Source organism: Rhizoctonia solani, chromosome 15, assembly GCF_016906535.1.
Source record: "Rhizoctonia solani chromosome 15, complete sequence".
Classification (NCBI taxonomy): domain Eukaryota; kingdom Fungi; phylum Basidiomycota; class Agaricomycetes; order Cantharellales; family Ceratobasidiaceae; genus Rhizoctonia; species Rhizoctonia solani.
Genome location: NC_057384.1, coordinates 647,021 through 674,326, shown reverse-complemented (window position 1 = coordinate 674,326; position 27,306 = coordinate 647,021). Strand labels below are relative to the sequence as shown.

General features: G+C 49.7%; 9 protein-coding genes across 9 annotated transcripts; 4 read left to right on the top strand and 5 right to left on the bottom strand.

Moving 5' to 3' along the window:
• Positions 1-111: 111 nt before the first annotated feature.
• On the top strand, positions 112-1,184 carry RhiXN_12018 (anaphase-promoting complex subunit 1; the record flags this gene model as incomplete). The annotated part of the gene is made up of 2 exons (XM_043331833.1): positions 112-752; positions 800-1,184. 2 exons carry the CDS (start codon positions 112-114, stop codon positions 1,182-1,184), a joined length of 1,026 nt encoding a protein of 341 aa, XP_043186594.1.
• Positions 1,185-1,192: 8 nt separating this feature from the next.
• Positions 1,193-6,208, top strand: RhiXN_12017 (anaphase-promoting complex subunit 1; the record flags this gene model as incomplete). The annotated part of the gene is made up of 9 exons (XM_043331832.1): positions 1,193-1,317; positions 1,376-1,447; positions 1,531-2,402; positions 2,450-2,730; positions 2,788-2,925; positions 2,980-3,197; positions 3,245-3,909; positions 3,975-4,490; positions 4,539-6,208. The coding sequence occupies 9 exons, from the start codon at positions 1,193-1,195 to the stop codon at positions 6,206-6,208; spliced, it is 4,557 nt and encodes a 1,518-aa protein (XP_043186593.1).
• A 3,541-nt stretch (positions 6,209-9,749) lies between these two features.
• Positions 9,750-10,930, bottom strand: RhiXN_12016 (3-deoxy-7-phosphoheptulonate synthase; the record flags this gene model as incomplete). Its single annotated transcript, XM_043331831.1, has 4 exons — positions 9,750-10,208; positions 10,262-10,565; positions 10,615-10,813; positions 10,873-10,930. The coding sequence occupies 4 exons, from the start codon at positions 10,928-10,930 to the stop codon at positions 9,750-9,752; spliced, it is 1,020 nt and encodes a 339-aa protein (XP_043186592.1).
• Positions 10,931-11,050: 120 nt separating this feature from the next.
• On the top strand, positions 11,051-12,635 carry RhiXN_12015 (pre-RNA processing PIH1/Nop17; the record flags this gene model as incomplete). Its single annotated transcript, XM_043331830.1, has 7 exons — positions 11,051-11,114; positions 11,161-11,295; positions 11,352-11,444; positions 11,494-11,544; positions 11,595-11,785; positions 12,303-12,410; positions 12,480-12,635. 7 exons carry the CDS (start codon positions 11,051-11,053, stop codon positions 12,633-12,635), a joined length of 798 nt encoding a protein of 265 aa, XP_043186591.1.
• Positions 12,636-12,984: 349 nt separating this feature from the next.
• Positions 12,985-14,762, bottom strand: RhiXN_12014 (ubiquinol-cytochrome C reductase core subunit 2; the record flags this gene model as incomplete). Its single annotated transcript, XM_043331829.1, has 7 exons — positions 12,985-13,074; positions 13,235-13,375; positions 13,426-13,503; positions 13,562-13,763; positions 13,816-14,313; positions 14,358-14,497; positions 14,559-14,762. The coding sequence occupies 7 exons, from the start codon at positions 14,760-14,762 to the stop codon at positions 12,985-12,987; spliced, it is 1,353 nt and encodes a 450-aa protein (XP_043186590.1).
• A 249-nt stretch (positions 14,763-15,011) lies between these two features.
• Positions 15,012-17,574, bottom strand: RhiXN_12013 (cbinuclein conserved middle domain; the record flags this gene model as incomplete). The annotated part of the gene is made up of 10 exons (XM_043331828.1): positions 15,012-15,088; positions 15,145-15,266; positions 15,322-15,431; positions 15,489-15,574; positions 15,662-15,806; positions 15,856-16,004; positions 16,059-16,092; positions 16,169-16,670; positions 16,728-17,443; positions 17,551-17,574. 10 exons carry the CDS (start codon positions 17,572-17,574, stop codon positions 15,012-15,014), a joined length of 1,965 nt encoding a protein of 654 aa, XP_043186589.1.
• Positions 17,575-18,130: 556 nt separating this feature from the next.
• Positions 18,131-20,261, top strand: RhiXN_12012 (La domain-containing protein; the record flags this gene model as incomplete). Its single annotated transcript, XM_043331827.1, has 7 exons — positions 18,131-18,248; positions 18,311-18,439; positions 18,554-18,690; positions 18,819-18,932; positions 19,101-19,204; positions 19,261-19,558; positions 19,614-20,261. 7 exons carry the CDS (start codon positions 18,131-18,133, stop codon positions 20,259-20,261), a joined length of 1,548 nt encoding a protein of 515 aa, XP_043186588.1.
• Positions 20,262-20,710: 449 nt separating this feature from the next.
• On the bottom strand, positions 20,711-21,435 carry RhiXN_12011 (uncharacterized protein; the record flags this gene model as incomplete). The annotated part of the gene is made up of 4 exons (XM_043331826.1): positions 20,711-20,886; positions 21,094-21,174; positions 21,230-21,286; positions 21,345-21,435. 4 exons carry the CDS (start codon positions 21,433-21,435, stop codon positions 20,711-20,713), a joined length of 405 nt encoding a protein of 134 aa, XP_043186587.1.
• Positions 21,436-21,716: 281 nt separating this feature from the next.
• RhiXN_12010 (carbohydrate esterase family 16 protein) lies at positions 21,717-27,277 on the bottom strand (the record flags this gene model as incomplete). Its single annotated transcript, XM_043331825.1, has 14 exons — positions 21,717-21,895; positions 21,962-22,057; positions 22,113-22,187; positions 22,246-22,326; positions 22,387-22,472; positions 25,950-25,987; positions 26,053-26,162; positions 26,214-26,449; positions 26,502-26,559; positions 26,622-26,706; positions 26,763-26,815; positions 26,870-26,967; positions 27,027-27,043; positions 27,098-27,277. 14 exons carry the CDS (start codon positions 27,275-27,277, stop codon positions 21,717-21,719), a joined length of 1,392 nt encoding a protein of 463 aa, XP_043186586.1.
• Positions 27,278-27,306: the final 29 nt, after the last annotated feature.

The window sequence follows — 27,306 nt, the reverse complement described above, 5'->3', positions numbered from 1 at the left end:
CTCCCGACGACCGGCGATTCGTCCCTTTCACATGCTTGGCCATACCAACAAACGCACGTGATTTGCGTTTGCGCGTCGTTACATCCGGCTTTGTTACACCCCTCTGTTACCATGTCGATCCACGCTCCGTTGAGCACAGCGCCTTTCTCGCCTGGGCAAACTTATCTTCGCTCTCTGGGGAATGAGCCTACAACCGAAAATGATATCGAAGAGTCAGATTTGCTCAAGAGCCTTCGAAATGTTTTTGCTCCCAACCAATCCTCTGCTACGGCTGTCAGGTGTCTGGCTGGTCCTTCTCCGGTCCCTGGACAAGGCGAAGAAGAACTATCTTGGAATAATCGCACCATAGTCTGGAGCATAGGAGGAATACCTCGCCGAACCTGGGACTTTGCACACGAAAAGCAAGATATTCAATGGGTTTGCTGGGCTTGGTTCCATCCCGACGATGTTATATCCACTCAAAACGCAACTTCTCATCATGATTCGTCTCTCGATGACAATCCCACGTTTGGTCCTTTCTTTCAGTTCTTGCAAAGGCAACGTATGAACCCGTCACAGGATGACCACGCACCGGAATCGCCTACCGCCTGTCGCGCTTTAGTTGTTTTCCTCCGAGATATTGCCAAGGTCTTGATGCGGAATGGCGTTGAACATACCATTCACCTTCCCTTTCTCGTCCGACGCGCTTGGGAAATGTCTCCCACCGGTCTTCTCGTCAACGCGCCCAAGATCGGGAAGAACTTGACGAGGCTGTCCAGACAGGCACCCCGTTGCTCCCCACCCTCTTTTCCCTTGCTAGTCCCCTTGACGAATTCAAAATTGTCGGCTGCGCGCGTTCAATACTTGGAGGCTTCTCAGATGGTGGTACTCCCCCCGTTGTCGAGCCTTTGCCGTCGGCCCGTCTACACCCCTCTGACACAGTTTTGTATGTATCGGGCGGCACCGATGCAGACCACGAGCGACTCCTCATTTCGCACAATAATCAAAAACGGCGGTTGACCATCTGGAGATATGCCTCCCGTAAACCCGTTATGTCTCTCCATGGAGGAGGCGCAAAACCACGCGAGCGAGTGGTCAACGACAGGCTGGATCGCATCCCCCTTGGACAGGACGATGAAGACGAAGAGCCATTGGGAGAACAACATCACGGCCCATGCTTCCACAGATCAGCCGAAATGATTTAACTAGCACTATGGATCGGATTCATATCGGTGGAGGGCTAGGAGAAGGGGATGAGCTAGCTGGTGTAGGCGATAGTAGCATGCGACCCCACGTATGGCTCCAACATGTAACTCAACTCGATTTGAACGAGTACGAGTAAGTCTTAGCCCTTTGAAAGCGCATCATACCTATTCACATTCTCTTAATGGGATAGCTCTAGCCATGCATCTGAGATAACTATACACCCATTCGATGCCCGTCACGATTACTCTAATCTTGCCATTCTGTTCCCCTCACAATCCTTGCAAATCATCTCCCTTACTCGACAGCATTCATCTTTATCTTCCCGAATTATCGGAACTTTTTCAGCTCGCTCAGTCTCTGCACTTTCCATCACTCGCCCGGAATTAAGGACCTCCTGGTTCTCACCTCTGAAGGGACCGTTAAAGTCCTTCTTTGGGAACTCCGAGAACTCCAAGTAACCATTTCTGTCTCGCCCAAATTGTCCTCGAGTTTGGAGTACACAGGAGTACGTGGGCACAAAAAAGTGGATTCAAAGTCGATGGACGCTACTCCTCTCCACGCCCCCCTGCCAGTTGCTTTGCGCAATCCTGTTGGATCAAGCATAACAATCGAATACGAAGATGGCCTTAAAGGGAGATTGTGTTTGGATCTCTCTCCGCATGACTACCTCGTTAAATTGGGGTTCGAGGCTCTAGCAAGGGTCGTCCCAGCGAATGAAGGATGGAGGATTCGTAAAAGCTGGTTGGAGAAACGATGGGGTGAAAATCCCGATGTAGACAAGACAGAATTCGAATGTTTTGGAGAAGCTGTATGTGAGGTTTTTCTTGGAGACAATGCAGGAAAACGAGAAATCAGCAGCCATAGCAATGCCTGGGAGTTACTGTCAAGCACGCGGACGCATACAAGGATGAGGGACGAGACCATATTTACAGCCGCTGGGTTGGCTCTGCCCGAACCTGATCCGGCTACCTCGCGAAGCTTTGATGCAGTTGTGCAGACGCAGCCAGGGGCCACTTCTCCATATTTGGCCCCCGCAATGCTCGCACTACATCTCGCCGCCCAAACACTTGCAACGGATGTAACTAAAATGGACCGACTCGCGGAGATTGGTGCTCTAGTACTTAAACTCGCCCGTAGAGTGCGACCCGATTACGTGGATTACTGGAGCCGAGTATGTTGCGATGCTCCTGAAGCATGGAGGGGCTGTGTCGGAAACGGTGGGTATCTGTAGCCCACCCTTACCTTAATCCTGACGTGCTTGCAGAATCTCATCTTTTTGACGAACGCCTCATCGCTCCACCCGACATCCTTTCTCACCTCTATACCCTTCTCTCTGTACCACATGGTCGCAATTCCTTCCCACGTCTAAGCGAATTGGCACGCACCTTCCAGTTGACCCCCGCCTTGGAATACGGGAAACTTGACCCTACGGAGCGTGTCCATTTATGGAACGATGTGTTTAACGTGCTATGTGACCCTGCTGTAGGCGATCAACGTGCTCGGGCCGTCGCGGCTGTGGGTCTCCTTTCAGAGTCTGAGAATGTGGTCGTGGCAATCGCGAGGTTACCACTTGGAGTGGGGGCTCCAATCAGAGAGCCTTAGGAGCTGCCAACTAAATCCTTCTACGGAGATGAGTGCCGAGGGTATACATTGATCGAAAGGCGGGATTTGGCGCATATGCGTAGCGGAAAGGCTTCCGGATTTACATTTGGCGGGGAGTACGAGCACCGGGCCAGAATGGTTAGTGTTCTCCTAAAATTCGATTGGTATCAAGGTCACTGAGCCGACAATCAGGACACCAACGACGATGCGCGCCCAACGACGAGTGAACTGAGCCGCGAAGCTAAGACGATAGCACAGGGTCAGACGCGAGAACTTAGCGGAACCGATCTCGGACTCAAAGGATTCACGGACGTTCGATTCGGGATGGACAGGCGTTTGTACGAAATAGAACGAATGCTAAATTCATCCAGGATGGCGATTGTTAAGCTGAAAGAACGGCCAGAGCTAAGGTGAGTGTAGCAAAGCTATGTCTATTCGCCGACTTACCTGATTATAGCGAACATGACCAAGCAACAGAAAATCAACAAGTAGCGTTTTTCCTCGCGGAGCGAACGTTTTCTCTTGCGTTTGGCCGCGGGGCATATACTTTTGGTTCTGTGCCGACTGTCATGACCGACGTATACACCATCCCCAAAATCGAACTCTCGGTCAAAATCTATCCGCAAAACGTGACTATAACGCTCGAGCCCAATCGAATCCCACCTGACTGCAAACAATACGCCGAATTCCACAATGGTGTTGCGGCTGCACTTCGTATATCCCCGTCATCCGGAAGCATCGATAGCTCTTGGATTGCCTTCAATCGACCAAACGAACTTACTGCCGAACACGCTGGATTCTTGTATGGCCTTGGATTGACAGGCCACCTACGTTCCATGGTTACTTGGCATACGTTCAGATACCTTACACCTAAGCATGAGCTCACGTCAATGGGCGTACTACTTGGGCTCGCCGCAGCGCACATGGGTTCTGGGGACAAGGCAACGACCAAACTCTTATGTGTGCATATTCCGGCCCTCCTCCCCCCTCGCGCAGCAGAACTCAATATCCCGCATGCGACGCAAACGGCTGCAGTCTCGGGTATTGGTCTATTGTTCCTTGGCACCCGCCACCGACGAATGGCAGAGGTTATGCTAGGAGAAATAGGTCGAAACACCGACGGTACAGACGCTGAAGCATATTCCGCAAGTCCGCGTTAGCATTTGGCATGATAATGGTCGGTACAGGTGCAAGGGCGACAAGTCCTGTGGATATGGAAATGCTTGCTCGGCTTAGAGTGTACATTCAAGGAGAGCCACCTGGTGCACCGGGAGACAAGCCTTCTTTCGATGTGAATATTACCTCCCCGGCGGCCACGATTGCTCTGGCGTTAATGTACCTTCGAACAGGACGAGAAGACATCGCCCAACTTCTCGAGCTACCCGATACCCCAATGGCCCTGTATCGTATCCAACCCAATTTACTAGTCATGCGTACCCTTGGTCGATCGCTTATTATGTGGGACACAATTGAACCTTCGATCACTTGGGTTCACGGACGCTTACCACAAATAAATGGCGCCGATGGGAGCACAAATAACTCAGACCCCAGTCTGACTGAATCAATAGAATTGGCACATTATCATATCATCTCTGGCGCCTGCTTTGCAATTGGACTCAAGTACGCGGGAACAGCGGATGAGGGAGCCTATGGGACAATCGCGTACTGGTTTGACTTGTTTACCAAACATGTCACAGCCTCCAGTACGTACCGTTCGTCTGGACTATTCATGGGCTAATCAATACTACTAGCGGTAACCTATGAGGCGCAAGTCAAACGCAGCGCAGTTCGTGAAACCCTCAACGTTTTGTCGTTGGCCCTAGCCATGGTTATGGCCGGGACTGGAGAATTAACCACCCTTCGTCGACTCCGAATTGCTTATGGAAGGTACGGCCCAGGTTTTAAGTTCGGATCACCTATGTCCACAAGTCTTGCGCTGGGCCTGCTCTTCTTAGGGGGTGGTCGGTACACGTTAAGTTCGTCCAATGCATCAATTGCATGTCTTATCGCTGCGTTCTACCCAAGAATGCCTCTGAATTCGGGCGACAACCGAGGTCATTTACAGCTTCTTCGCCACCTTTGGGTCTTGGCAGCAGAGCCTCGATGTCTTGTTGCAAGAGATGCGGATACAGGCGAAACGGTGTACCTTCCCGTGAAGGTTAAAGTCTCGAGCCAACCACCAATTGTCCACCATCTCATGACGCCAACGCTGATCCCGGATGTCCGCGCGCTACAGTCCATTAGGGTAGACTCTCCGAGGTACTGGCCTTATTACGTTGATGTTGCCGGCGTACGCGCGCATCGTGAGAACATACTCCAACACCAAACCCTGTTTGTCAAGCGACGGACCGGCTTCCTGAGCTACGTTGAGGATCCGCGCGGAGTCAGGAGCATCTTTGTTCGAGCGGGTACACATGTAGGCGATCCTTCGGCGTTGGATTTCCCGGATACTGCTGCCCCCAGGAGCTCAAACGCGCAGGCAGACTTGCAACGTTTTATTGTGAGCTTCTCCAATGAACCCATGTTTGTAGCTTGGGCAGATCGCTTGTGTCGGGTCCCAGCCGATGCTACTCGAGCGGACGTCGCGCGTACAACATACTTCCATCAGGCATTACTTGAATGTTTAACAGCAGATAAAGCCCAAGCGCTACCGTTACATGCCGGACTGCACGCCCTTACTCAGACCGGTGTTGGCCTCCAGCATCCAAGTCTCGATTCGGGTCATCCAAATTATCCGCACACAACCCAACGAATACCCTTAGCTGGCCACCACACAGCACCTGGACCACGAACTCTCGTATTCCGAGATGTACGATTTGCACGAGATTTCTATAACCAATTATTCCAAAGCTTCGGAGGTCGGGTAGGCGATAAGTCGCGTGTGGGCCTAGTTAAAGGTAGCCTCCTAGGCGCTGTTGCCAGTGCTTGGGATGGAGTTTTGCGGGAAGCCAGGCTCGGCAGGGACCAACGCAAGGCGCTGGATTTAACCGAGACTGGCTATGTTGGAGTTAGCGCACATGAACTCAGAGACGCAATCATGCGCTATTGTCGAGGGGAAGATGTACGCTCTCTAACACCACGTCGAAGCGGGTGGATGCAGCGAGAGCGTGAATTACTTCGTGCCGTAGGGTTGTACGTCACTCGGTACTCTTTCCCTGGGCCAGACACATTGCGTGGCATTCGTACATTGGTAGAAGAGGAGCGTGCAGCGCTTCCGCAGAGGCAAGGTGGCACTAATCTAGAAGCGGAGCACGACAAGCTAGAATCATTGAAGGCTCGGGAAGGGATCCTTATGCTATTGGCGGCCAACGCAGCCACCGGATTGCATGGCTATATGCCTATCCAAGATGAATATCATCCACGCTGGACAAGTGATTGCTGGGAAGCATGGGGTTGGAGGTCCTTCTCTGCATTGGTGTGAATGTAATTATTTTATTTAACCTCTCAGTATCAGTGCAGCTAGAAGGCCTATGGATCCGGCCTATTTTGCCATGGAGCATGGAGAGGTCATGAAACGTATACCAGGTCGGCTTGACAGGGGCTGTTTTATATGTGTTTAATCCAGTTTTGTATAATGTATAGTAGGATAGGTTTAAGGGAACCGGTAGAGGACACAGGACGTATACTCAATGGCGAGCGCAGGAGCATTAGTCGCATGAGCCGACGACCCCTCCGTCTCTCTTCACTACACACTAAGTGGGGCATCAATTCACGTATACCACATAGATTCTGATTATTTCGGCACTGCAACATATAGGCATCCCTGAATTCGGCGATAAATAGACTCTCTAACGAAACATGCCGGAAACGGTTAATAGTAAACATCCAGAAAGTTTTGGCCCGGGCTAGTAGACAGACCGTTTCTAGTACAATTCTGGCCGATTATTTGGAGAAGATATAGAAACCTCCATAACATATATAGACTTCCGGCAGGTTTCATATCGAATATCGTAAGGCTGTTTCTCAACGAATTTTCGTGTCTTTAATTGGCGGTGATTTCGTGAACGGCCGAGCCGCCCATCCACAAACTCTCACTCTGCGAGGGCTGGCTTAATATATTAAAAGTATAGTGTATGCGCATCGAGTCTATCTCACCAGATTAACATGCCTAGTACAGGTGCACGTTCCCTCGACATAGTTTTCAATGTATAAAAAATATCTGAGTTCATAATACTCTCACCACTCACCAATAACTTCTATTCATCAATACTTCCAACAACAAGTTGGCGATGTGCATCTGATCGGGGCTTGACCTCAAAATCAAACAGTCACAACTCACTGCCATTACGACAAAGTTGACATGAGTGGAATCCTTTCGTCTATTGGTTTAACCAATGTACTCACAGCATGAATGGATTACGCTCCAATCCAATTTGAGGCCTGTTTTTCTGTCGTTCTCGCCTTCCTTCTTCGAGAAAGAGAATACAGGGAGAAGCGAAGCTGCGGTAATAAATGTCGAGGTTTCAGCAAATTAAATACCTGGGCATTTACTAGCGAGTATTTAGGCCAAGCCGTTTTTATTAAAGTCCGGCACTAAGAGCTAGCTACCCACGTACTGGATACGACTTGTCACCTATTCGCACATCTATGGGTTTATATTGCATATTTAATAACGTAAGCGATAATAGATAAGCTTTCTCTCTACTGGTGATTGACCAGAGTTATATACCGAAGGATCCTCAAGTAAACGCTTCAGAGTCCCCCGTAGTCCACCAAGGTTTCGGAAACCCCAAAGGTTCACCTGATGTATGTCATTCCAACCCCTTTCACGTATTTTCCGCGATTGCAAATGATCTCTCCAATAAACCTCACAAGACATAGCAATAGTAGCCCGGCCCAAATTCTTGTTCGAGCCTTATATGCCCTTAATCGATCAAAATAAATATCTCGGCCACAGGCCTTCTTTTGATGCTTGTAGTACATGAGTGCTCTCAGCGTGGGCACGAGATGCTGGGAGCCAACACTCCACTTTTCAGTAAAAAGTCTATTATTCAGAATAACTCTATAAGCTATTGGTTCCAAGGAGTACACTGAAGTGCACCTACTCCGATTGTCTTTTTGTATCAATCATACTGAGAAGAGGAGAGGTCAATAAATACCGAAACCCCGGATAGCATATGTGAGGGCAACAAGGCCTTACAATTATTCTTAAAACATTTTAAGAACGCAAAATCATCGAATGATTTATCATACATACATGATTTACGTTGTGAAACTCTATGATGTAGTATCGACATTTGCAAATTGACTTGTGAGTTCTAGTTTCCGTCCCGTAAGGCTATTCTCATTTTGTGACATTGCTTCAACTTCAGCCCGAGCCAAATTAGGGACAAAGTAACCAAGGCTGAGCAGCGAATAATAGCTTTATTTGCTTATAGCCCCGCCGTTTAGCCGACTCATGTAATATCGTAACGGTTAGATACATTAATCTTAATCTGTCTTCCTGGTACCTCCTGAGTTTAAGACCGAGTACTGTGGGCGTCACGCCAACGTCGACTGTGACATCCCAGCCAAATGCGTAGATGCACAAATCGCGCTCGTACGTATACATGACCTTTCCTCCTACAAGCCGCTTGAGCCCGACTAAAGTCAACAGATGACGCACCAAAGCTCATGGATGTACAGGTGGTGACCTCGAGGCTACAGTCAGAGAGCTCGAACCGAACAAGCTTGATCCTTTCAATACTCGACAAATTTCTTTCGTCGAGATCATTTCCACGCGTAATCGAACCCGAAGATTAGCCATAGTTTAGGTGTTATTCTGGTGGAGTTTAGCTCCCAAGGCGCCGTACACTTTTCCCACACGCAATGACGTCTCTCGAGTTTAATAGACTCTCCACCCCCACTTCCCCCACCAATATCTTGGCTGTGGACCGCCAAGATCAACGACATCTTGCACTGGGGGTGTAGATCAACTCTATCACACGAGGTAGTTGAATACCTGTGTTCAACTGAGTTCTTGGAAGATACATGTCCTCCTGCCTGAAATTACAATGGCCAACTGTATTGCATGACGTGCTCGCGATTCTCCACTCATCCCTATCAACTTTTTCAGCCAGCATCTGTATTCACTCGGTCTTATCCTGTGTTTGTCGTAATCTCAAGTGCAATGATCTCGATGCAAGGCGCATATGACCATTAGCATTCGTTTGCATCATTTCAAACGTGGACCGTTGAGTTTGTACCATGGTGGGAAAAACAATGAAGATCGGCAAATGCTGCAACAGACAAGCGCACTTGGTCGTATACAGCAGGAAACGAAGCGATTTCTATTATTGGGCCAATTCGGTAACTTGCGTTCATGTAATTCTCTATCCATATCGTCGCCCTTAGAGGAGAGATTCTGAAAGAGTAGTCACAACAACAAATTTGTACGAGACTTCTCCATAACTGTCAAACCACTGAATGTCATTGAACAAAGTTCAACACTTTCACAAACCAAATCACACGAGAATGACGCCGTGGAATGACGCAGAATATATGTCGACACTGAAAATGTATAATTCACCATATATATGCTGATATCGATGATCAGTGTTATTGCACCGATCACTAGCACAACGGCCGCCCATTGTCTCAGTGATCTGCCCATTCAATGATATCGAGAGGCGCAAAGACATCAGCGTCGAAAATATAGAGTTCGGCTTGGCTAATTAATTTGGCTGGGCCCTGAACTCGATCCTGTCAAAAAGTCGACAGCTAGGAGGCCTCGAACAACGTCATTCAGGGAGGGGGGGTTGATCAGTGTTGATTCAAGAAGAGGGCTACGTAAAAGTTGCTGCCAGTTAAAGTAGGTTTGATACAACGGACAAAACTCGATTTTGAGGACAAGGCGTTCAACGCATGCTGAAGAGGGCGGACGATTCACGCTCGAGTGTGGTTCAATGAAAAATTCAGTAGAATTATGCAAAATGCGTCTATAAAGAAATACATGCAAGATAAAACCACAGAAAAGGTTCAAATTAAGCCTTCTTTGCGAACTGGCGCTCGATGAGGACAGCACGGCGCTGCTTCGCGGCCTCGTTGAGAGCGTTGAGGGTCTCGACGGTGGTTTCCCAGTCAATACAAGCGTCAGTGATCGAGACACCGTACTTGAGACCAGAGGGACCCTCGGCGGGGACGTCTTGGCGGCCGGCGTTGATATTGGACTCAATCATGACACCGGTAATGGAGGTCTCGCCAGCAACGAGTTGAGAGCAGATGTCGGCGCAGACCTTGGGCTGGTTGTTGTGGTTCTTGCTCGAGTTTCCGTGCGAGCAGTCGACCATGATCGAGGGGTGGTTAGCTGGGCGGGCCTTGCGGATGGCGTCGGCGGCGGGTTGGACGTATTCGGCCGAGTAGTTGGGGCCCTTGGTTCCACCTCGGAGAATTACGTGGACGTCCTGGTTGCCGCGGGTCTTGACAATGGCGGCCAACCCTTGCTCGGTAACACCCATAAATGCGTGAGGAGAGGCGCTGCGCGCATGGCATCAACAGCGACGCCGACGGAGCCGTCGGTACCGTTCTTGAAGCCGACCGGGAACGAAACACCGGATGTAAGTTCACGGTGGAGCTGGGACTCGGTGGTGCGGGCACCAATCGCACCCCAGGAAATAAGATCGGCAAGGTACTGGGGAGAGATGGTATCGAGCAGCTCTGAGCCGACAGGAACACCGCGGTTGGTGAGGTCGCAGAGGAGTTGGCGGGCGATGCGGATACCCTTGTTAATTTGGAACGAGCCATCAATCTCGGGGTCGTTGATGAGTCCTTTCCAGCCAACAGTAGTGCGGGGCTTCTCGCTGTAGATAGCTGAGTATACGTATGGCCTAAGAGAAGATTGAAACTCACAAGTATGCACGCATGATAATGAGAAGACCATCCCACTCTGGGATCTTTGCCTTGAGGCGATCCGCATATTCAAGAGCCTGCTGAGGGTCGTGGATAGAGCAGGGGCCGACAATGACGAGCAGACGGTCGTCTTGGCCAGCAATGATGCGAGATGCGGCGAAGCGAGCACGAGCGATGGTGTCTTGGGAAGCCTTGGAGGCTGGGATATCGTGCTTCAGGAGAGCAGGCTGACAAGAGGATCGTATCCAACGACACGACGATCCTCAATGTACTTTTGGAGGCGCTCGGCATCATCGGGGAAGGGAGTAGAAGACATTGCGGCGGGTTGAGCGAGAACTGAAACTGAAATTGAAGAGGAAAGAAGAAAAGAGCTGATGGAGAAGGATGACTCTAGTCAAGCGCTTTTTATAAGTTTTGCACGTGACCATCGCGCACTATGATATCCTCCCCTCCATCCCACGGACAGAACGCAGTCCCCGTGGAGCTCACGCCGGATCCAGGTGAGTCGCGATCTGGCATAACACATTCAATACCGATCATCCACAGGATTCTGCGTCAAGACTCGTGTCCAGCCTGATGGTCACAAACTATTCGTCAACATTTGTCACCACCCAGCCATTCCATCGGCCGAGGGTCATCTACCATTGGTTCTCAGCGAGCGCCGTGATGGTTCTGACAAGGGTGAGCGCCCCTAGCTCCATCCATGAGCGTATCCGATTAAACATTTTCGACCCCAGCTGGACAGCCATGTATCATCTTTGATGCCATATTCAATCCGACCGTATGTAGCAAGGCTGCCAAGGATACGAAGCTCCGCGGCACGTTGATAGGTAGATAACATCTCATTGGCTCTATGTTATTCGAACTCACTCTTTCAAGATGTCGCATTGTCTCGAATCGAGGAGAAAACCGGTCTTACGTTAAGTCGATGTACGTACAACCAACACCAAGCCTCGTCATAACGCCACATGTACATCCAGCCATCGCCACCCCGAACATCAAGTCCAAGGGGGCCATCCCACCAAGGACCGCCAGGATCCCAGCGTTTTGGGCCTCCTCCGAGAATATTAGCACAGCTCGTATTCAAGAATTAGGCGCCCCAGCAGTGCCTTCATGGAATTGGTCCCCGACAAGAGAAGGTTGTCGTATAGTGATTCACGTCCCTGAACTGGTGAGTAGTTCTATCACACTGCCTCTTGGTAGATCGCCCCGTCGAGGGCGCTTGTCCATTTTCCCTCTCAACTTTCAAAAAAATAAACTGCTTGCTCGATTTTACGACCAAAAAGTGGAATATCCCATTTCATTAATATGTATTGTGACATTCCTAGTGACATACCGGATCTCTCTATTTCTCACACGTATTTCCTCTTTCCCGGATCACCTCGCACCCTACATCTTCTCACACATTATTCTTTTCCAATGATTTACAAGGCTCCTAATTATTCCCTTGACCACTGGGAATTACCGACTTGATTGGCTAGGTCTAGGGCCGTGGCCGGTAATAGCTCAGCTCGTTCTTCCCATTCGACCTTGGACTAATCGGCGCGCCTTCTATCGCTGGCTCTATAATCAGGGTTTTTGCCCAGTCGCCAGATACTGCAATCTCAATTTACACACGTTCTCTATGTTCTCAGTATATTTGACCGCACGTGCTATACTAATCGCCTCCCCCAACTTGCAACTATTAGACCAAGTCCCTGCATGCATCAACCACACTCGATATTGAAGCCCGGAGACTAATCTTTACCGCCGGCCCGCGATATCACCTCGACACCCCTCTCCTCCCACCAAAACAGGTACGTGCAACCCCGCAAATGACGTATACCATTCTAAACTCTTGTTTTTCTTTTTTTTTTATGATATAGGGAACGGGTGCACCCGTAGGTGGGACAAAATTCCTGCCCACCACCGTGGATCCGGACTCGGCTGTTGCAGAGTGGAATGTGAAGAAGAAGGAATTGGTTGTGCAAATCAAGTGGGCGAGTGTGGTTGCGCGGGAAAAGGAAAAGGAGAAGGAGTAGGGTAAGAGAGGGAAGGGGAACAAATGGGCGTTTGAGACAAAATAATATAATATAAATGGAAATAAGCTTGGTTGTGATCGAGACCGATTGCATGTCTCATCTGAGAATGGACTGTGGTAGAATGTGCCGCCGGGTACATGCGCTTGGTGGTTAGTCCCCAATTTCAATGGACCAAGCTCGTCTCAGAACGAGCGAACACGTCGACTGGGTGCCACACCCGGACCAACCGATCGAGTGGCTATTCCACCGCCACTTTTTAACCGTGACTTCCGAACTTCGCCGTAGGAACCAAAGGCTGGACAACTTGCCAATCACCGACTCGGGCGAATCAGTGACTTGTTCGACGGGATCAAAGTTGGATTCGGGGCATATAATGCCATCCAGCAGTCAAAGTGGTGTGATGCGTCTTGGTTGCGAAAACGGACCTATGGGTGTCGGACTATTTGACAGACATATGTGAGAACCTATCATCCGCACTCTTGCAACGTTCGAGGCCTTGACCGTTTTTATTTCCTTAAAAGGCGACGAAATGAAAACACATCCATCGTGTGACACGCAAAACCTCTTTTGAGTAGAGTACGAAAGAAAGGATGAATTACTGTAACATCTTCAAATACACCCCTCAAATTTTTAGACCCAGTCTCTAATAACTCAGAGGCCGAGCTCATCAACATATGGAAGCGCATTACGTCTCCAATTGCCACAAAGGTAGGCTTGGCACCAAGCAGAGAGGAAAGAGTCTGATGCCAGAATTAGTCAAAATGGAGGATAAATGCGCGATGAGACGTACCTTGGAGACCGAAGCTTCCGAAACCTTGTCCAGAGCAGCATGGAAAGAATCGAGCGAAGAGGTGGAACCACCAAAGACCTAGAAAGCTCGGTCAATCGTAAACTCTGTGCCCGAATCGGGATGAAAGAAGACTCACCTGAGGAGCGACAGCGGCGACCAAGCCTTCCCGGGCCTCGAGAGCACTGGCAGCCTTGAATTTAGCCTTGGACACTGCCTTGGTAGCCTCTTCCTTGCTCAAGCCCTTCTTCAGAGCGGCAACAGCGGTCTTGGTATCTGCGGCAACATTGTTACCCGATACGAGGACACCAAACAGTGCAGCATCGAGTATGGGATATATACTGGGACAGCACCCGTGCCCGCCAACGGGGACGAGCCAGTGCTCCATTTGACCGAGGGAGCGCCGTCGAGATGGGATTGGAGGGCCGATAATTCAGGTGACCCAGCAGGAGCACCAAAGCCGATAAACACCGCGTTCCCACCCTGCGACCCAACCCGGTCTCGCCTCCAAAGTACTGCGAAGACGAACCCTTGGTGCCCGCTCCAGCGAAAGAAGGCAAGCCGCTCAAATGCTTCGAGACAAGCTCGGAAAGCTTGGACGAGTCGATGCCCGTTCCAATCACGGCCACGTTCGACTTGGTAAACGCCGACTTGGCGAATTCTTTGAGTGCTTCCAGGTCGTTTTTGGATGGGTGCTGGGCAAAGAGGGATGCGCCCAGGCCGGTGGAGCGGAACGCGATCGTGTGTGCGAGTTCGAGCGCTTGGGCAGATGGGTTGGCGAGGGCGGCGGTGGTCTCTGCGATCGAGTGGGGGACCACATCTTCGGCAAACTCGTGTGGGAGGAATTGGGTCGAGGTAACCACGGACGAGAGCAAGTCGACGAAATGGGGTCTGTCCAATCGCATTCAATTAATTAATCGTGCGCATAAATGGACCGAGCGATGAAACTCAACTCGTCGCCGCGCAAGAACTCGGCGGTAATGGCCAAATGTTCACGAGTCAAGGTCGAGCTGAGCACTCCGCCATAGAGCTCTGCCTCGCGGACGGTACGGAGGGCAGATCGTTGGGACGTGGTCTGCGTGAGAACCAGACGAGTCAGCCCTCGAGCTATTCCGCATAAAATGGATTTATTTCACGACTTGCCTTGAACGCAAAGTTCTTGAGCAAATGGGCAGTTCCTGCTGGGTCTCGTATCTGCTCCCGGCCTTGACGAGCACCGTAACCGCGGTGGTGGGCTGACCGTGGTCGACCGCCGCAACAGACACACCCGCCGCATCCACCGTCGTCGCAAACGACCTCTTCAACGCCGCCGTGGATCGTCCAGCACGCGCAAGCATCATCTTGTCAATTCAAGAGTACGAGCACCACACACAAAGCTGGGCAAAAGAGATGTGCAAAACGAATCGATGCATTCAGCAAAACCACCCCCCGGATCCCTCCGTGGACCCTGGCACCGCCCCCCGGGAACTCCAGGAACATGAATAGTGAATAAATACAAAAAGTTACAAGGCCGAATTACAGGTCTCCCCATTGGTCGCGAGTCGATTCCAGTCCCAGGCTCAATAGTCTACGTGCGCATGCGGATATGTCTATGCATGCCCCTCGTCTTCGTCATCTCCTTCGCCTGCGTCTGCCACCTTCTTTTCTTTACGCTTCATCTCCGAGACTAATGTGGAACTGTTAGTCGTGATGAGGGGAGTTTGATCGATGAATCCAACTCACCTTCTCTCGAAATTAAATTACTATTCAGCCATCCCTCGGGGAACACGCCTACAATCTTTTGGTACAAGCTCTTCCGGAGAGACTGTTCGCTCGTTTTGGGAGCAAGGTTCTGGTCGAATCCACTGCGATAGGCCAAGTTATGCGTGTTGGGTCGGGAAAGAGAAACCCCACACTCACTGAGCTTCGTTTGCCAGCGCCGCCGACTCGTTACACAGGCACACTTGCTGCCACACATTCTCCTTGATCGCGTCGTTCCATTTGTAGCGTTTAGGAGGAGGCGGGATGTCCTATCCAAGTGCCGTTGGTTCAAACTATCCCGCTATTTGGATGAAATACGAGCTTACAGGTTTAGGTGGTAGCTGTTCCTGGGGCACATGGTTCGCCAACGCCTGCGTGTATTCTTCTTGCCATTTAGCAAACACGGATACTTCTTGGTTTCTGTAAGTCCACGGTGATTCGCCAAGCACCACCCGGATCGTCAGTTCACATCCCAATACGTCTCGTCATTTCGACCCACCCCAGGCTTTGATAGCATCCGCATGCAACCTCTCTTGGTCGGGCAATCCCTGATCAACGAGCTGCTTCAACTCGACCAAAAGCTCTTCACCCCGTTTCCGTAGTATTTCACTATGATCTTTGTACATTAACCGACGAGTGAGTTTCTACCAATAATATTAATCGCTGATGATTCTACGACGAATAGGGCCTCACGAGCATCGTAAACCGGTTGTACGGGAAAATCTTGGGCAAGTAATTGAAGAAGTTTTCATTGTATTCGCCCAGTTTAAGCGCTTCTAGCGCGACAGTCGTCAAACGAGGCTTCAGGTTCGGGGGGAACTTGGCTTTGTTTTCCCAAGAATCTGTCCAACAACTCGGTTATTTGCCAGTTTAAAAGGAACGCAAAAGAAACATACAAGTCTTGATCTCTTCATGCAGCTCTTTCAGCCTCTCTCTAGTGCAACCGAAAACGGCTCCTGCATAGCTCGTCAACACCTCCAACCGGGCAGAGTGGCACACAACATACCGTATCCACCAATGTCTTTCTGGGCTTCTTCCCGCCCACAGGAGTCGTCACGTTTCCAACACCATTTGTCTCTGTCCGTTGCCTCTTCATTCCCAGACTCGTATTCCCATCCATCGGACTCGCCTCGGGCGCAAAACTCGACATGGGCTTGAAACCAGGATCGTTGGACGGGGTGGAGATGGGCGGCAACGACTGGGCACTGTGTGTTTGAGCACCCGAGCTGGGCGGAGTGGGCGTGCGTGGGTAGACGGGTGCGCCAACCGTGAGCATCGGTTGGGGTTGGGGAAGGGCAGCGGCGAGGATGGAGACGCTGAGTGTAGATGTGTTTCCAGCTGTTGCGGTCGACGTGTTCGCTGCCCCAGCTCCTGCTCCTGCTGTTGCGGAGGATGCATTTGCCACTGAACTGGACGCAGCGCGCTGGGCTGCTGCTTTGGTCGCGGCAACTTTGGACAGGGGCTTGGATGGGGCGTTGGAAACTCGTTTACGAGGCTTAGGAACCGTTCTGTCCGACCCATGTCAATTAATTCACCATTAATTTAATAAATGTGCGGAGACTCACTTGTCCTTGACGAGGGCAACTTCTCCGCTGCTAACATAGAATCCCTGCTGCTTGGTCTGGGCAAAATGGGTCCTCGAATCGCGTTGAAGGTCGGAATCATCAATAAAGGCATCGCTCAAATCGTACTCGGTCTCTTCCTCCCTCCTCTTTCTGCGCTTCTTCTTGATCTCCTTGCCTGCGCCTTCAACGGCGGACGTATCCCCCTTGACGCCGTCGTCGTCCGAATAGTCGTCGATGCGACGAGTAGGGATGGGTGTCGCATGTCGCTGGCCGCTCTCCCGTGCCATGTCGCGGACATTGATAGCATAGGATTCGTTGTGCTCGTGGGTGCCAGGTTTGGGCAGATTCCACTCGAGGCGGACGGTGAGCATAGGGGGAGGCGGTGCAGGGAGCGGGGACGGCGACCTCGAGACCCGGCGCTTTTTCTTCTTGGGCTTTGGCTCGGGACCAGGCTCGGTGGGTGCGGTGACGGGCGTGGTCTGCGGAGTGACAGAGGCGCTGGTTGGGGGGTCGACGGTGGCATGATCGTGGTCGTGGTCGTGGTCGTGGTCGTGGTCAGTGGTGGCGCCGTCGTCGTCGGTGTGTTGTCGAGAAAGCAAATTGCTGAGGGAGAGAATGTCCCGGTCCCTTGCGGGTGTCGAGTGGGCAGTCGGACTTGATCCGCGGGAAGTAGGCAGACTTGAAGAGATGAGGATGGCAGTCCGGGGAGCGTCCTGCTGATGGCAACGTGTGAGCACGGGACACAACTTGGGGATGGATACAGAGTCCGGCTTGCCTTGAGCGGAGTCGACGCAAACGGCGGTGGCGAGTGCGTCAGGTCAACCATCTCGTGGTCCGACGAGGCCATTTTTCTCTTTATTTTATTTTATTTTCTATGATGCGGTGTTCGGGAGGCGCGGGGCGGCGGGGCGGGGCGGCGGGCGCGCGTGCGAAAAATATTACGGAGCGGATACGAACCCCAAGCTTGTGTTTCGAAATCACCGATCGAAAAAGCGCTATCCAAGCCTCTTAGCGTTCAACGCTCAGACTCTGCGAGTGAAAAAAAATCTGGCTCGCGGTGGTGTGGTGTCGAGTTCGGAATCAAGCCCCCCAGCCGGACTAGAAACATCTACGTATTTAGATTGCATGGGAAACCAAATTGTCTAGCACTTTGCCGCACAGTTAGCTCTGCGGTCGATACGGCTCAATCTGTCCTCCATACTTCCGGGATGTGTGGCGCTTTGGCCAAGTTTGGTTTCACCTATTCAGTTCTATCTCTCTGCACCCCGACGCTGCTACGGTCGTCGGTCTGCCGTCGACTCGAGCCAAAACGGGTTCGCAGTGGGCGCATATACCGGAGAACTAAATGATCTACCGGCGGAACCAAACATAGAGCGATCTGCTGACTAATCACGCCTAATGTTATGATCACGTGCATGCATGCACTAAATTTCGACCTTCTCTCTCCACTCTCTCTCATCATGGCTTCTGCTGCAGTCGATACTCCTATGGCTACCGAAGAAGAGCGTGCTGTCAAGCAGTGTAAGTACCAGTCTCTCTCTTTTGGCTTCTCTAGCTCTGAATGCAATACTGCACCTTTACAGTCGAGTTCTACTTTAGCGATGCCAACTTGCCATACGACAAGTTTATGTGGAAGCTTCACACCCAGACCGAGGATCACTGGATCCCAATTGCAACCATTGCCTCGTTCAAGCGCATGAGGGAATTTGAACGTACGTCGCCACCACCGATTAATTCATTTCGTTCCTTTATCCCTGTCATTCGCTCTTCCTCCTTGCTCTGACTCATAGCATCTTGCACACTTACTAACCAATACAATCATCCAGCCAAAGGAGCTGAATGGCTCCTCTCTGCTCTACGCTCTTCTTCTAGCCTCCTTGAAATCGACGAAACTGGCACCAAGGCCCGAAGAGCTCATGAGCTTGTTGAGCCCAAGGACCAGTTCGAAAGGTCCGTCTATGCGGTACGTGGTACCATTCATCTTGTTGTCTAACCAGCCAGCTCATAACTGACTCATTCCTTCCTTATTTGATCATATTTAATCTCTTATGTTTTGACGCCCACCCTCATTTGACTCGTTTCGGCCTACAGAAAGGGTTCCCGGACGAGACGCCTGACCTACAGGTCCGACTCGAAAAGTTCTTTAGCCAGTTTGGCAAGGTGAATGCAGTCAGGATGCGTAGGACTGAGCAAAAGGTGTTCAAGGTACGCCACCACTAGTCTATTACGTCTACGCCTCGTATTGGGTCGTACCCATCATATTTCGCTCGAAAGAGGCCTCTTTAGTCTCTTCTATCCTTTATATTTCGCTTTCTTACATACCACTCGCCTGCTCTCATCCATTTGTGCAACATATAATAACACTTTGTGCAGAACTCCGTTTTCGTCGAATTCGACGACTTTTCATCCGTCAAAGCTTTCCTCGAAGCAGACCCCAAGCCAACTTTTGAAGGAGCCGAGCTCGTGACCATGTCCAAGTACGTCTTGCCTCCAACTCTCTCATTCTCAACCCATTGCCTAATCTCAACAACAGAGAAGCCTACTGCACAATGAAAATAAAAGAAAAGGGCCTCGACAAAAAAGGCGTCACAGCTCGCACGCATTCGGGTACCGGCGGAGCAGGCGGCCGAAAGCAGTTTGACGCATTCCAGAATCTCAACGGAGGCAAGAAGGAAAAAGAAGCTGTGACGGTCAAGTTCCAGGGTAAAGTGTACACTTTGGATGGGGAAGGAAAAATCAATGTCCCCGTCGAGGAGTTTGAGTTTGAAAAGGGCTCTGCGATCAAGTTTACTGGCGCTGGGTCGGAGGACGCCAAGTTTGGTGAGATCAAGGTGCGTGTTCTTGTTTATTTTGTATGGGGAAACAGCATTAATATGTGCGTTGTAGAGCCCCTTGAAAGAAAAGTTTACTCCTTTGCCGTTTATTAAAATGGACAAGGGCGCGACCGAGGGTGTCTTTGGATTCGGAAAGACGCTGAGCGAAGAGGAGATTGCATTCCTGAAAGAAAAAGTCCCAAAGATTGGAGGTGGAGAGGTCACTTGGGAGCTTCTTTCCGGTACGGTCCATCTCCCCCGTTTCTTCCCACAGTATGATTCACACGAACTATCTTTCAGAGGAAGACGAACGCACGTTCCACTACTGGCGTCTCCAAGACCAGCCAAGCGTGCCCATGCAGACGCCCAGCAAAAGGGCAACCAGAAAGGCGGTCGAGGCGGGAACAGGGACAAGGGCGGTCGACCCAATAACAGGGGCAGGAACGACCGCGACTCGAAACCTAGATCCAGGGGCGCAGACTCCAAACCGAGGTCCAAAGCCGAGGATGCAACAGCCAAAGATGAACCGGTCGAGGCGCTCAAGGCTGGCAAGACCCGTGGGGAGGTGGAACCGAGCGGGGAGAGCGCCGGACAGGGCATTCGCGGCGCTAGTATCCCGAGCGTCGCTTCGACCGGCGCAAAGCGAAAGGCCGAGGGCGAGGGCGAGAGCCCGAAAAGAAAGCCAAAGTTGAAGAGTAAGGCAACTAGTAAAAAAAAATAACCGATGACGAGTTTGTGTCTTGATATCCGCCTTGTTTTTATTGCTGTTGTGGTGTTTAGGTGTACAGTACTGGCATGCATACGATTGTCTTGAAGGATTGGTGCAACAACAATTGATATTCTTACACAATTATTGGTCCTGAGAGCGAGCAAATATTGATATGAATCATTCTTTGCGGAATCATGTATATGTGGACAGAGGCCAGTGGTCTCACAATCGCATACACCCTAACCTCCATCAAACTTATGAATTTCCAGTAGCACCTCGACCAGCCCATTTGAGCTCGAAGAGGCGCTCTCATTAACACAAAATGTCTACAAATGTTCAGGCAACATACGACATCTCCTAGAGTCCGTAGCTTTAAATAATCGTAAATGGTCGTAACAGGTGCAAGCTTCCCCAGTAAGCCCATCCCATATTTTATTTCGTTAGTTCGGTTAGAGATAGCCCTAGTTGGTGGCCAAGTACATCCCCCCAGCGATCGCGGACGCAACGGCAGTTGCGCCAGCAATTGCCAATGGAGATTCACGCCCTAGCGTTCCGATAGTGGTCATGGTCGCAAAAATGCTTCCAGCGGGGGTAAACCCGCCGTAGAGCGTTGATTGGACAAAGGCAGCGATACCGCCTAGTAAATGTTCGCCGGGTCAAAGCATGCGGTGAATAAAATATGATACCACGTTACCCTTCATGGCACCTTTCCTGCGCAGCAGGATCATCGGTGCGTACAAAGATATACAAACGCCATTAGCCAAGCACGTGTTATGCTCGCGCCCCTTTGAGGATGGGCATAAGCAACCACCGCAACTCCCAGATTCGGCCAAAAGCAACTTACGAGGCGTCATGCGATTCTCATCGTTGACAAAGTTCCAATGATCTTGGACAGAGAGCGCAACCTCGCCGAACTTCTCGACAGCTGATTCAGCCTGAATGAGCAACCTTGCGTGCGAGTTCACATAGGGTCTACGAACCATTGTGTGCTCTGTCTGAAAGGAGCGCCTTTGCGGGGCGAACCACATTCAAGAATTCTACAAATGAGATGGGGTTAGTTCGGACGCGCAAACTCTTTCCAATACATACACTGACCATTCCAATCCGGTTGGTGACCGTCCTTGAGGTTGGTTTGTAACCACAACGACAGGTCGTCCACGAAAACGTACCAGGTGTAGTTGGACATTAGAAAAAGAGGGTGAGTTGATCGTAACGGGGGTCAGTGGCCGTAGAGTTGTGCCCAGAACGCGTGGTTATAAAACCCTAGCCTCGAGGCATGTTTAGTTGGTCATCCGAAACACGCGCACTAATGTTACCTTGATTTGGAAAGTTTCAGGTGTAGATTGAATCGTATTACACTTGAGTAACGATTGACACATAGGTCACCTTGACCCAAACTTGGGACATACGAGTTACAGTTCTACATATCGGAGTGCTGTACGAGCCCATGACACGTATCCTCTATTGCTATGTGCTAGACATTGACCAAGTGATCCATGCAGCCAAGGAAGCTATAATCATCGAGGGTACGGCTACTGGCGGGCAAGCAACACCCATCATCCCAACAGATGTCATTACTGCGAAGAACCCCCCAGCCGGAGTGAAAGCTCCATAAATCACAGACTGAAACCATGCTGCAAGCGAACCTGAAAGGCGAAAGGAAACCATGAGCCATGTGAGGAGAAATGGATCCCTTGATCGTATGGACGCACCTCCAATTACACCAACAGGGCCAAATCCAAGGGCCAGAGGAATGAGAACGCAGATCCAGAATACAACGAACCACACGATAATGGCATTGCGAGCATCTAAATGAAAGCCAGATGAGCTCGAGGGGCGTAGACGTAAACGACGAAAGCGTACCAGGGCGCAACAAGAACTCAGACAGGCTCTGCCATGAGGCAGTGAACCATTCCCATATATGTTCCTTGCTTACTTCTACGGGTCGAGTTAGTAAACCTGTGGATCGTTGTGGGGAATGTAGTCAATCACTTACCACTAGCACCAACATACTGCCAACTGGTTGCAAAAAATGCCCCAATAGAAGCAAACACGCCCAACAGCCATGCCCAGGCGGCTGTTTTTTTTACAGAAATCAGTTTAGTCCTTTGATGAGGCTCGCAAAGATGGGACTCACCGGATAAAACATTCGAGTCGGAAGCCACTTGTGCTAGTTTCTCAGATGCATTCAAGGCCTCCGATGACCAATCGTAGCTCTTGAAACTGTATACGGCTTGGGAAAATAATTCGGGCAAAACAGGCGCCATTTCTTGCTAATAATTTCCAGTTGTTTGACCTCCGTTGATGTGGTTGTCGGGTGGTGGCTATCCGTAGCATAGCCACACACCTTGGTCTAACTGCGTAACAAGCGCCGAACGTAGGGTCTGTCGAGGTTATTTGAAATGGTAGATGAAGGTTCTTTCATAGGAACATGTGTTAACTCGGGTGGAAACGCACGTCATGTACCGTTCATGTACCCGAACCAACTAGTGTCCACATGTTCGGGGGTCACTGTACTTCAGAGAACCAGTCGATGGAATTTTTCATCATCCGCATATATGAAGGTATCCGAGCCTTTTCATATCAACGACTTCCCACAGAAACTTTGAGGAACCAAATGCTCCATCAAACACATTAGAAAGGGGGTGAACTCCGGGGATAACCAGCGGGCCCAGGTCTTAGGGGTGTCCCTTTACTGGCCATCGGAATGTTTACCACTGCAAGTGCAACCGTGGAATAGAAATGAGCCCGACGCCTCGACAGGGTCATGTCCAAAACGCCCGAGAATTCAACCGAGTAAGGGAGTCAGATATCCCAGTATGAGATATGTGGCTTCAAGCGGACAGAATTGTCGGGCTGCTGCGAGTGAAAGACCAAAAGATTTATCATGTATGTAGTTAAACAAAAATACGAACAAGGCACCACAAGACTCAAGCAAGCCTTCAGCATGTGGTGTTGTTACATCCGGTCCGCGTCTGCCGCGGATAGGGAGTAGCAACAAAGCAGATAGGAATTTGATATGACCGAAAATTCGAATGGCTGGTGGGCCAATGTCAAGCACATGCACATCCCAAGTTCCCAAACTTCTTGCTCTTTACTATCCGAACGCACGGTCACTCCGGTGCTTAACCGGAGTCTCGGCCATTCGTTAAGCAAGACAACAACATCGTACCTAGAATCGGGGCTACTATCAACCCATTACATCCGCTTACATAGTGGCTACGGTATCACTATGTTCGGTCAACCAATGAGTTGCAGCAGTCCCTGGAAATACTTAAATAGTGACAGAACCTCATGTCCAAGAAAGCATGTCCACTGAATCATGGAATATTCTTCAGGGGTGTTAAATAAGCGATCTTTATCATGTATAGGCTTTCCGCTCTTCTAAAAGATCCACAAATACTTGAGAAGCTTTGCAAACTGTGCAAAGCATTACCAAATAACTTCAACTCGAATTCGAATGACGGATGTAGTCCCAGTTAAACCCAAGTATCCCGAGGCATGCAACATTTACAAAACGAGAAAAAACGAAAACGAAACAATAATAGCATCGAAGAAAATAGCCGCAAAGAAGTGTAGCAGTGTTTATGGACATGTTTCTGGAGTCTGAGTTAGTGGTTGTATGCACCACGTAGGGGACACAGGCTTACATAGACGAACACTGGTCGACAGTGTACAAGGATTACGCAACAACACAGTAGTTGTAGTTTTGGCCAAAGTCTTTGGGGCAATCATCACGTTCTGTTGAGTCCTCAACTGCTCCAGTAGAGGAGGCGAATGGGAGTAGAGACGCGAGAGTAAAGACGAAATCCATTTGTATAGGTTATGTATTGGTTAATGAATGTGCAGCCAAGGAGGCAGGTGGTTGGGTAGATAGATATGTGGATGAGAGGTTGAAGTCAGGTAGGTTGCTTGATACTATCTTGCTGTATCGGTCAGTTCATGCCCTCATCTTATACTTTCCACCTCTGTCGGTGTAAAACGACAGGACCGACAGCACAAAGGAAACATATTCCCAGCTAGTACATGTTAAGCCAACAAATCATTTGATTTCTTTCCCACCGGCTCATTGCTTCTGAAGAAGGCGCCGAAGGCATTTAGGAACGACTAGCTTTGTCCACCGCGGCAATTAATTCGCGCACCCTGAATTTCGAGGGGCTAGGAAGGGTATTGAACCAGTGCCAATTGATCCGGGTGTACTGACACGAAAATGTTGGACATCCGGGCCGAGTAGAATGTATACAACTGCCAATTTTGGACCCAGTAACTTGGTTAAGGTGTGTTCGCATATGATTTGATCCTTTGTGGAACCGGCGGTTGATGTTGGATCAATGTACCTGATGAACTGTCGTCATCAGCAAATTCCTAACTTACATGTTTTGAGATACATAGTTATTTCGGCTTTTGGATGTCGAATCGCCGAGTTATGGTTAAGGTTGAATGCCGACGTGGGGGAGTCTAGGCCAAGTACAAGTTCCGAGTATGATTAGCCGCGTATATTCTAGGGTTGACGTTACCTAAATTCATCTATCCGGGAGGGGGGTCATGTTTAGGAATGAGTTCATTTCTGCGCAGGCTGGTACAGAGGTAGTTTGCGTTAATGGACGTTACTTTCATTTATCTTGCCCTGGCTTTATCGTCAGGCTTATAGTCAACAAGGCAGGTTTCACAGTTTCAATCTAACCGGGAAGACTTATCCTATTGCTCGGGGTACGTGACACTTCAGGTGCCATATGTTAAGCCTTGCTTTGTGCCAAAACGTGTCAATCAGCATGCGAAATCGGACCATATTAACCCATTAGTTACGGGTTAGTATCTGATCTATTAGAGGCCTAGGTATAGCTTATCGCGCGGCTTCTCATGTCCAGTGCGATATGCGATAGTCGCCCGTGAAGATGAACTATTAACCTCTTACAAGCAAGTATGATTGCTAATCTAACTGCATTGGCGGACTAGTAGACGTATCTCGACCCGAATACTTCAAATCTCACCGCATTTCAAGGTTCGACCTCTGTGCCTTAGTCAAATCAGTGTCCTTTGTTGTGATGCATAAGTGCCTACGTCAATATCAACTTCTGAACTATTTACTGATTTTTCGATGCGGGCTCCATGATGGCCGTCGCCCAGTGACCCTCAATTTCCTTCGGGAAAAAGGTTGTTGATACCCGTACATGCGGGCGGTTGTCTCTTGGACCTGATATCTATGTAAAGGAGAGTCTAGTTGTCTTGGGTTTTTACAAGCGTACCGATGGATAGAATTTTCAAGTTGTGACGCTAGCCAGACACGTTACTAGGGCCTTTTAAGTTGGATGTTACTCTGCTAGTGGCGAAGAAGTCCGTAAATGTCACGGGTTTAGCGCGTACATGTGCCGAACAGGGGGTTTCAGATAAATCGAACTTTGCCTACTTGAACCCAAAGACAACTTAGAGAAGTGTTGTAAGAGTAGAACGAGTTGTGGTTGCTTTATTTTGTCACTACAGAGCACGGTGAATATTCACTAAACGCAGGTCGGACTATGTCCGATGACTAATTCATTGTAACCAATCTGCTGGCTTTGTCAGTTAACCTCAATCAGTGGCATTTTTCGAGAGCTCTTTCCACATAGTCCGCCATGATCCTATGGGTTTGCTTGGATGGATGGCTGCATGATGCCGTACCAGTGTCAGAGCATTCACTTACGTGTCTTTGCTGGCACCTACTTTGGAATCCAATAAAATGTGTGATCAGGGTCATTGCACTGAATAGTAAGAGGGGTTTAGAGTATCAGTATATGGTGTTATCGTAGGTCGAATGAGTGCTCACGGCGCCATCTATGGTGCTGCTATTCAGGGTACACGACCCAATGCTCGTATACCCAAAGGCTGCATACCCGGGACTTTTCCCACGAACAGCATCCCATAAATAAGCAAAATCTAGAGGTAGAGTATGAAATGGAGTACTTGCGTTTTTCAATTCCCCCTTACCTACAAAGGCGAACTTCAAACTCGGGACTCGAGTTTTCATTTCCGCAATTCCGTTAAAAACCTTCTTTTTGAATGCATCTCCAGGAGCTTCATGAGATCCATATCCATATGAATCAGTAAGCAAGAACGATCGTGCATTTGTGGGTGGTCTCGAGAGTAGCTCGATCTTGTCCAGGATGACTTGGGCAGCCCTGGGAAGATTGGCCGGTCCGTCCTTGCGGGAACCCGAGACATCGCTAATTTACGAAAAATTATGACCTAGTATGGGCAGCCCATTTATATGCTCACTTGATTCCGAAATAGACGGTGTATAGAGTAGTTGAAGGATCCAATGAGTTGTTTTGGCCTACCGAGCCAAGATATGCATGAGTATCTAGCTTTGAATACAAATTCTTTGTTATCACTCACTCAAAAAGATATCAGCCTCTTGGACAAAATCCCAACTGCTGGCTTTGCTAGGCCACAACGTCTTATCTGTCACAGCTCCTGCGACCTAGAAATATATTGTTTCCTCCATCCTCAGCTGTCCAAAAATCGGATAACACTCACTGCATAGTCCATGAACCTTGCTCCTACGTCATTGGCAATGTTCTCTATCCACACTAGGAGTATATTGATGAATTATGAGTGTATTCTGATTTTTAATTAGTACCAACCGGGCCCGTTTGTTGTTCTCCCCCCTGCCTTGGGAGACGGAGGGGTAATTACTGGAGGGGCCAGAGGTGAACCGTCTCTGACCCCGCCGGCAGTATAGCTAGAAACAGTACATCGATTTAGATACCAAATCCCAGCTATTCAGCTTTGACAGTTTACCTATCGCCAAATGAGACCTAGCAATACTCAAAGTTAGAAGCAAATGATATGTAAAAATGTTCAAAACTTACTATAGTTTTATAGTTTTTTATATCAAGTAATCCGCTGTTTACGTCCGTCACGTTACCCGTGGGAGTGAGTTTCCCACATGTAGGACCAATAACTAACTTGATCCCGTCATTTCTCTCTGCTCTTGAACCAGGAGCGAAGAGTAGGGTCACGAGATATAGTTTGGAGAGAGAAATGACCATGGTTCCTTATGGGTGGGGGGCAGTGGATC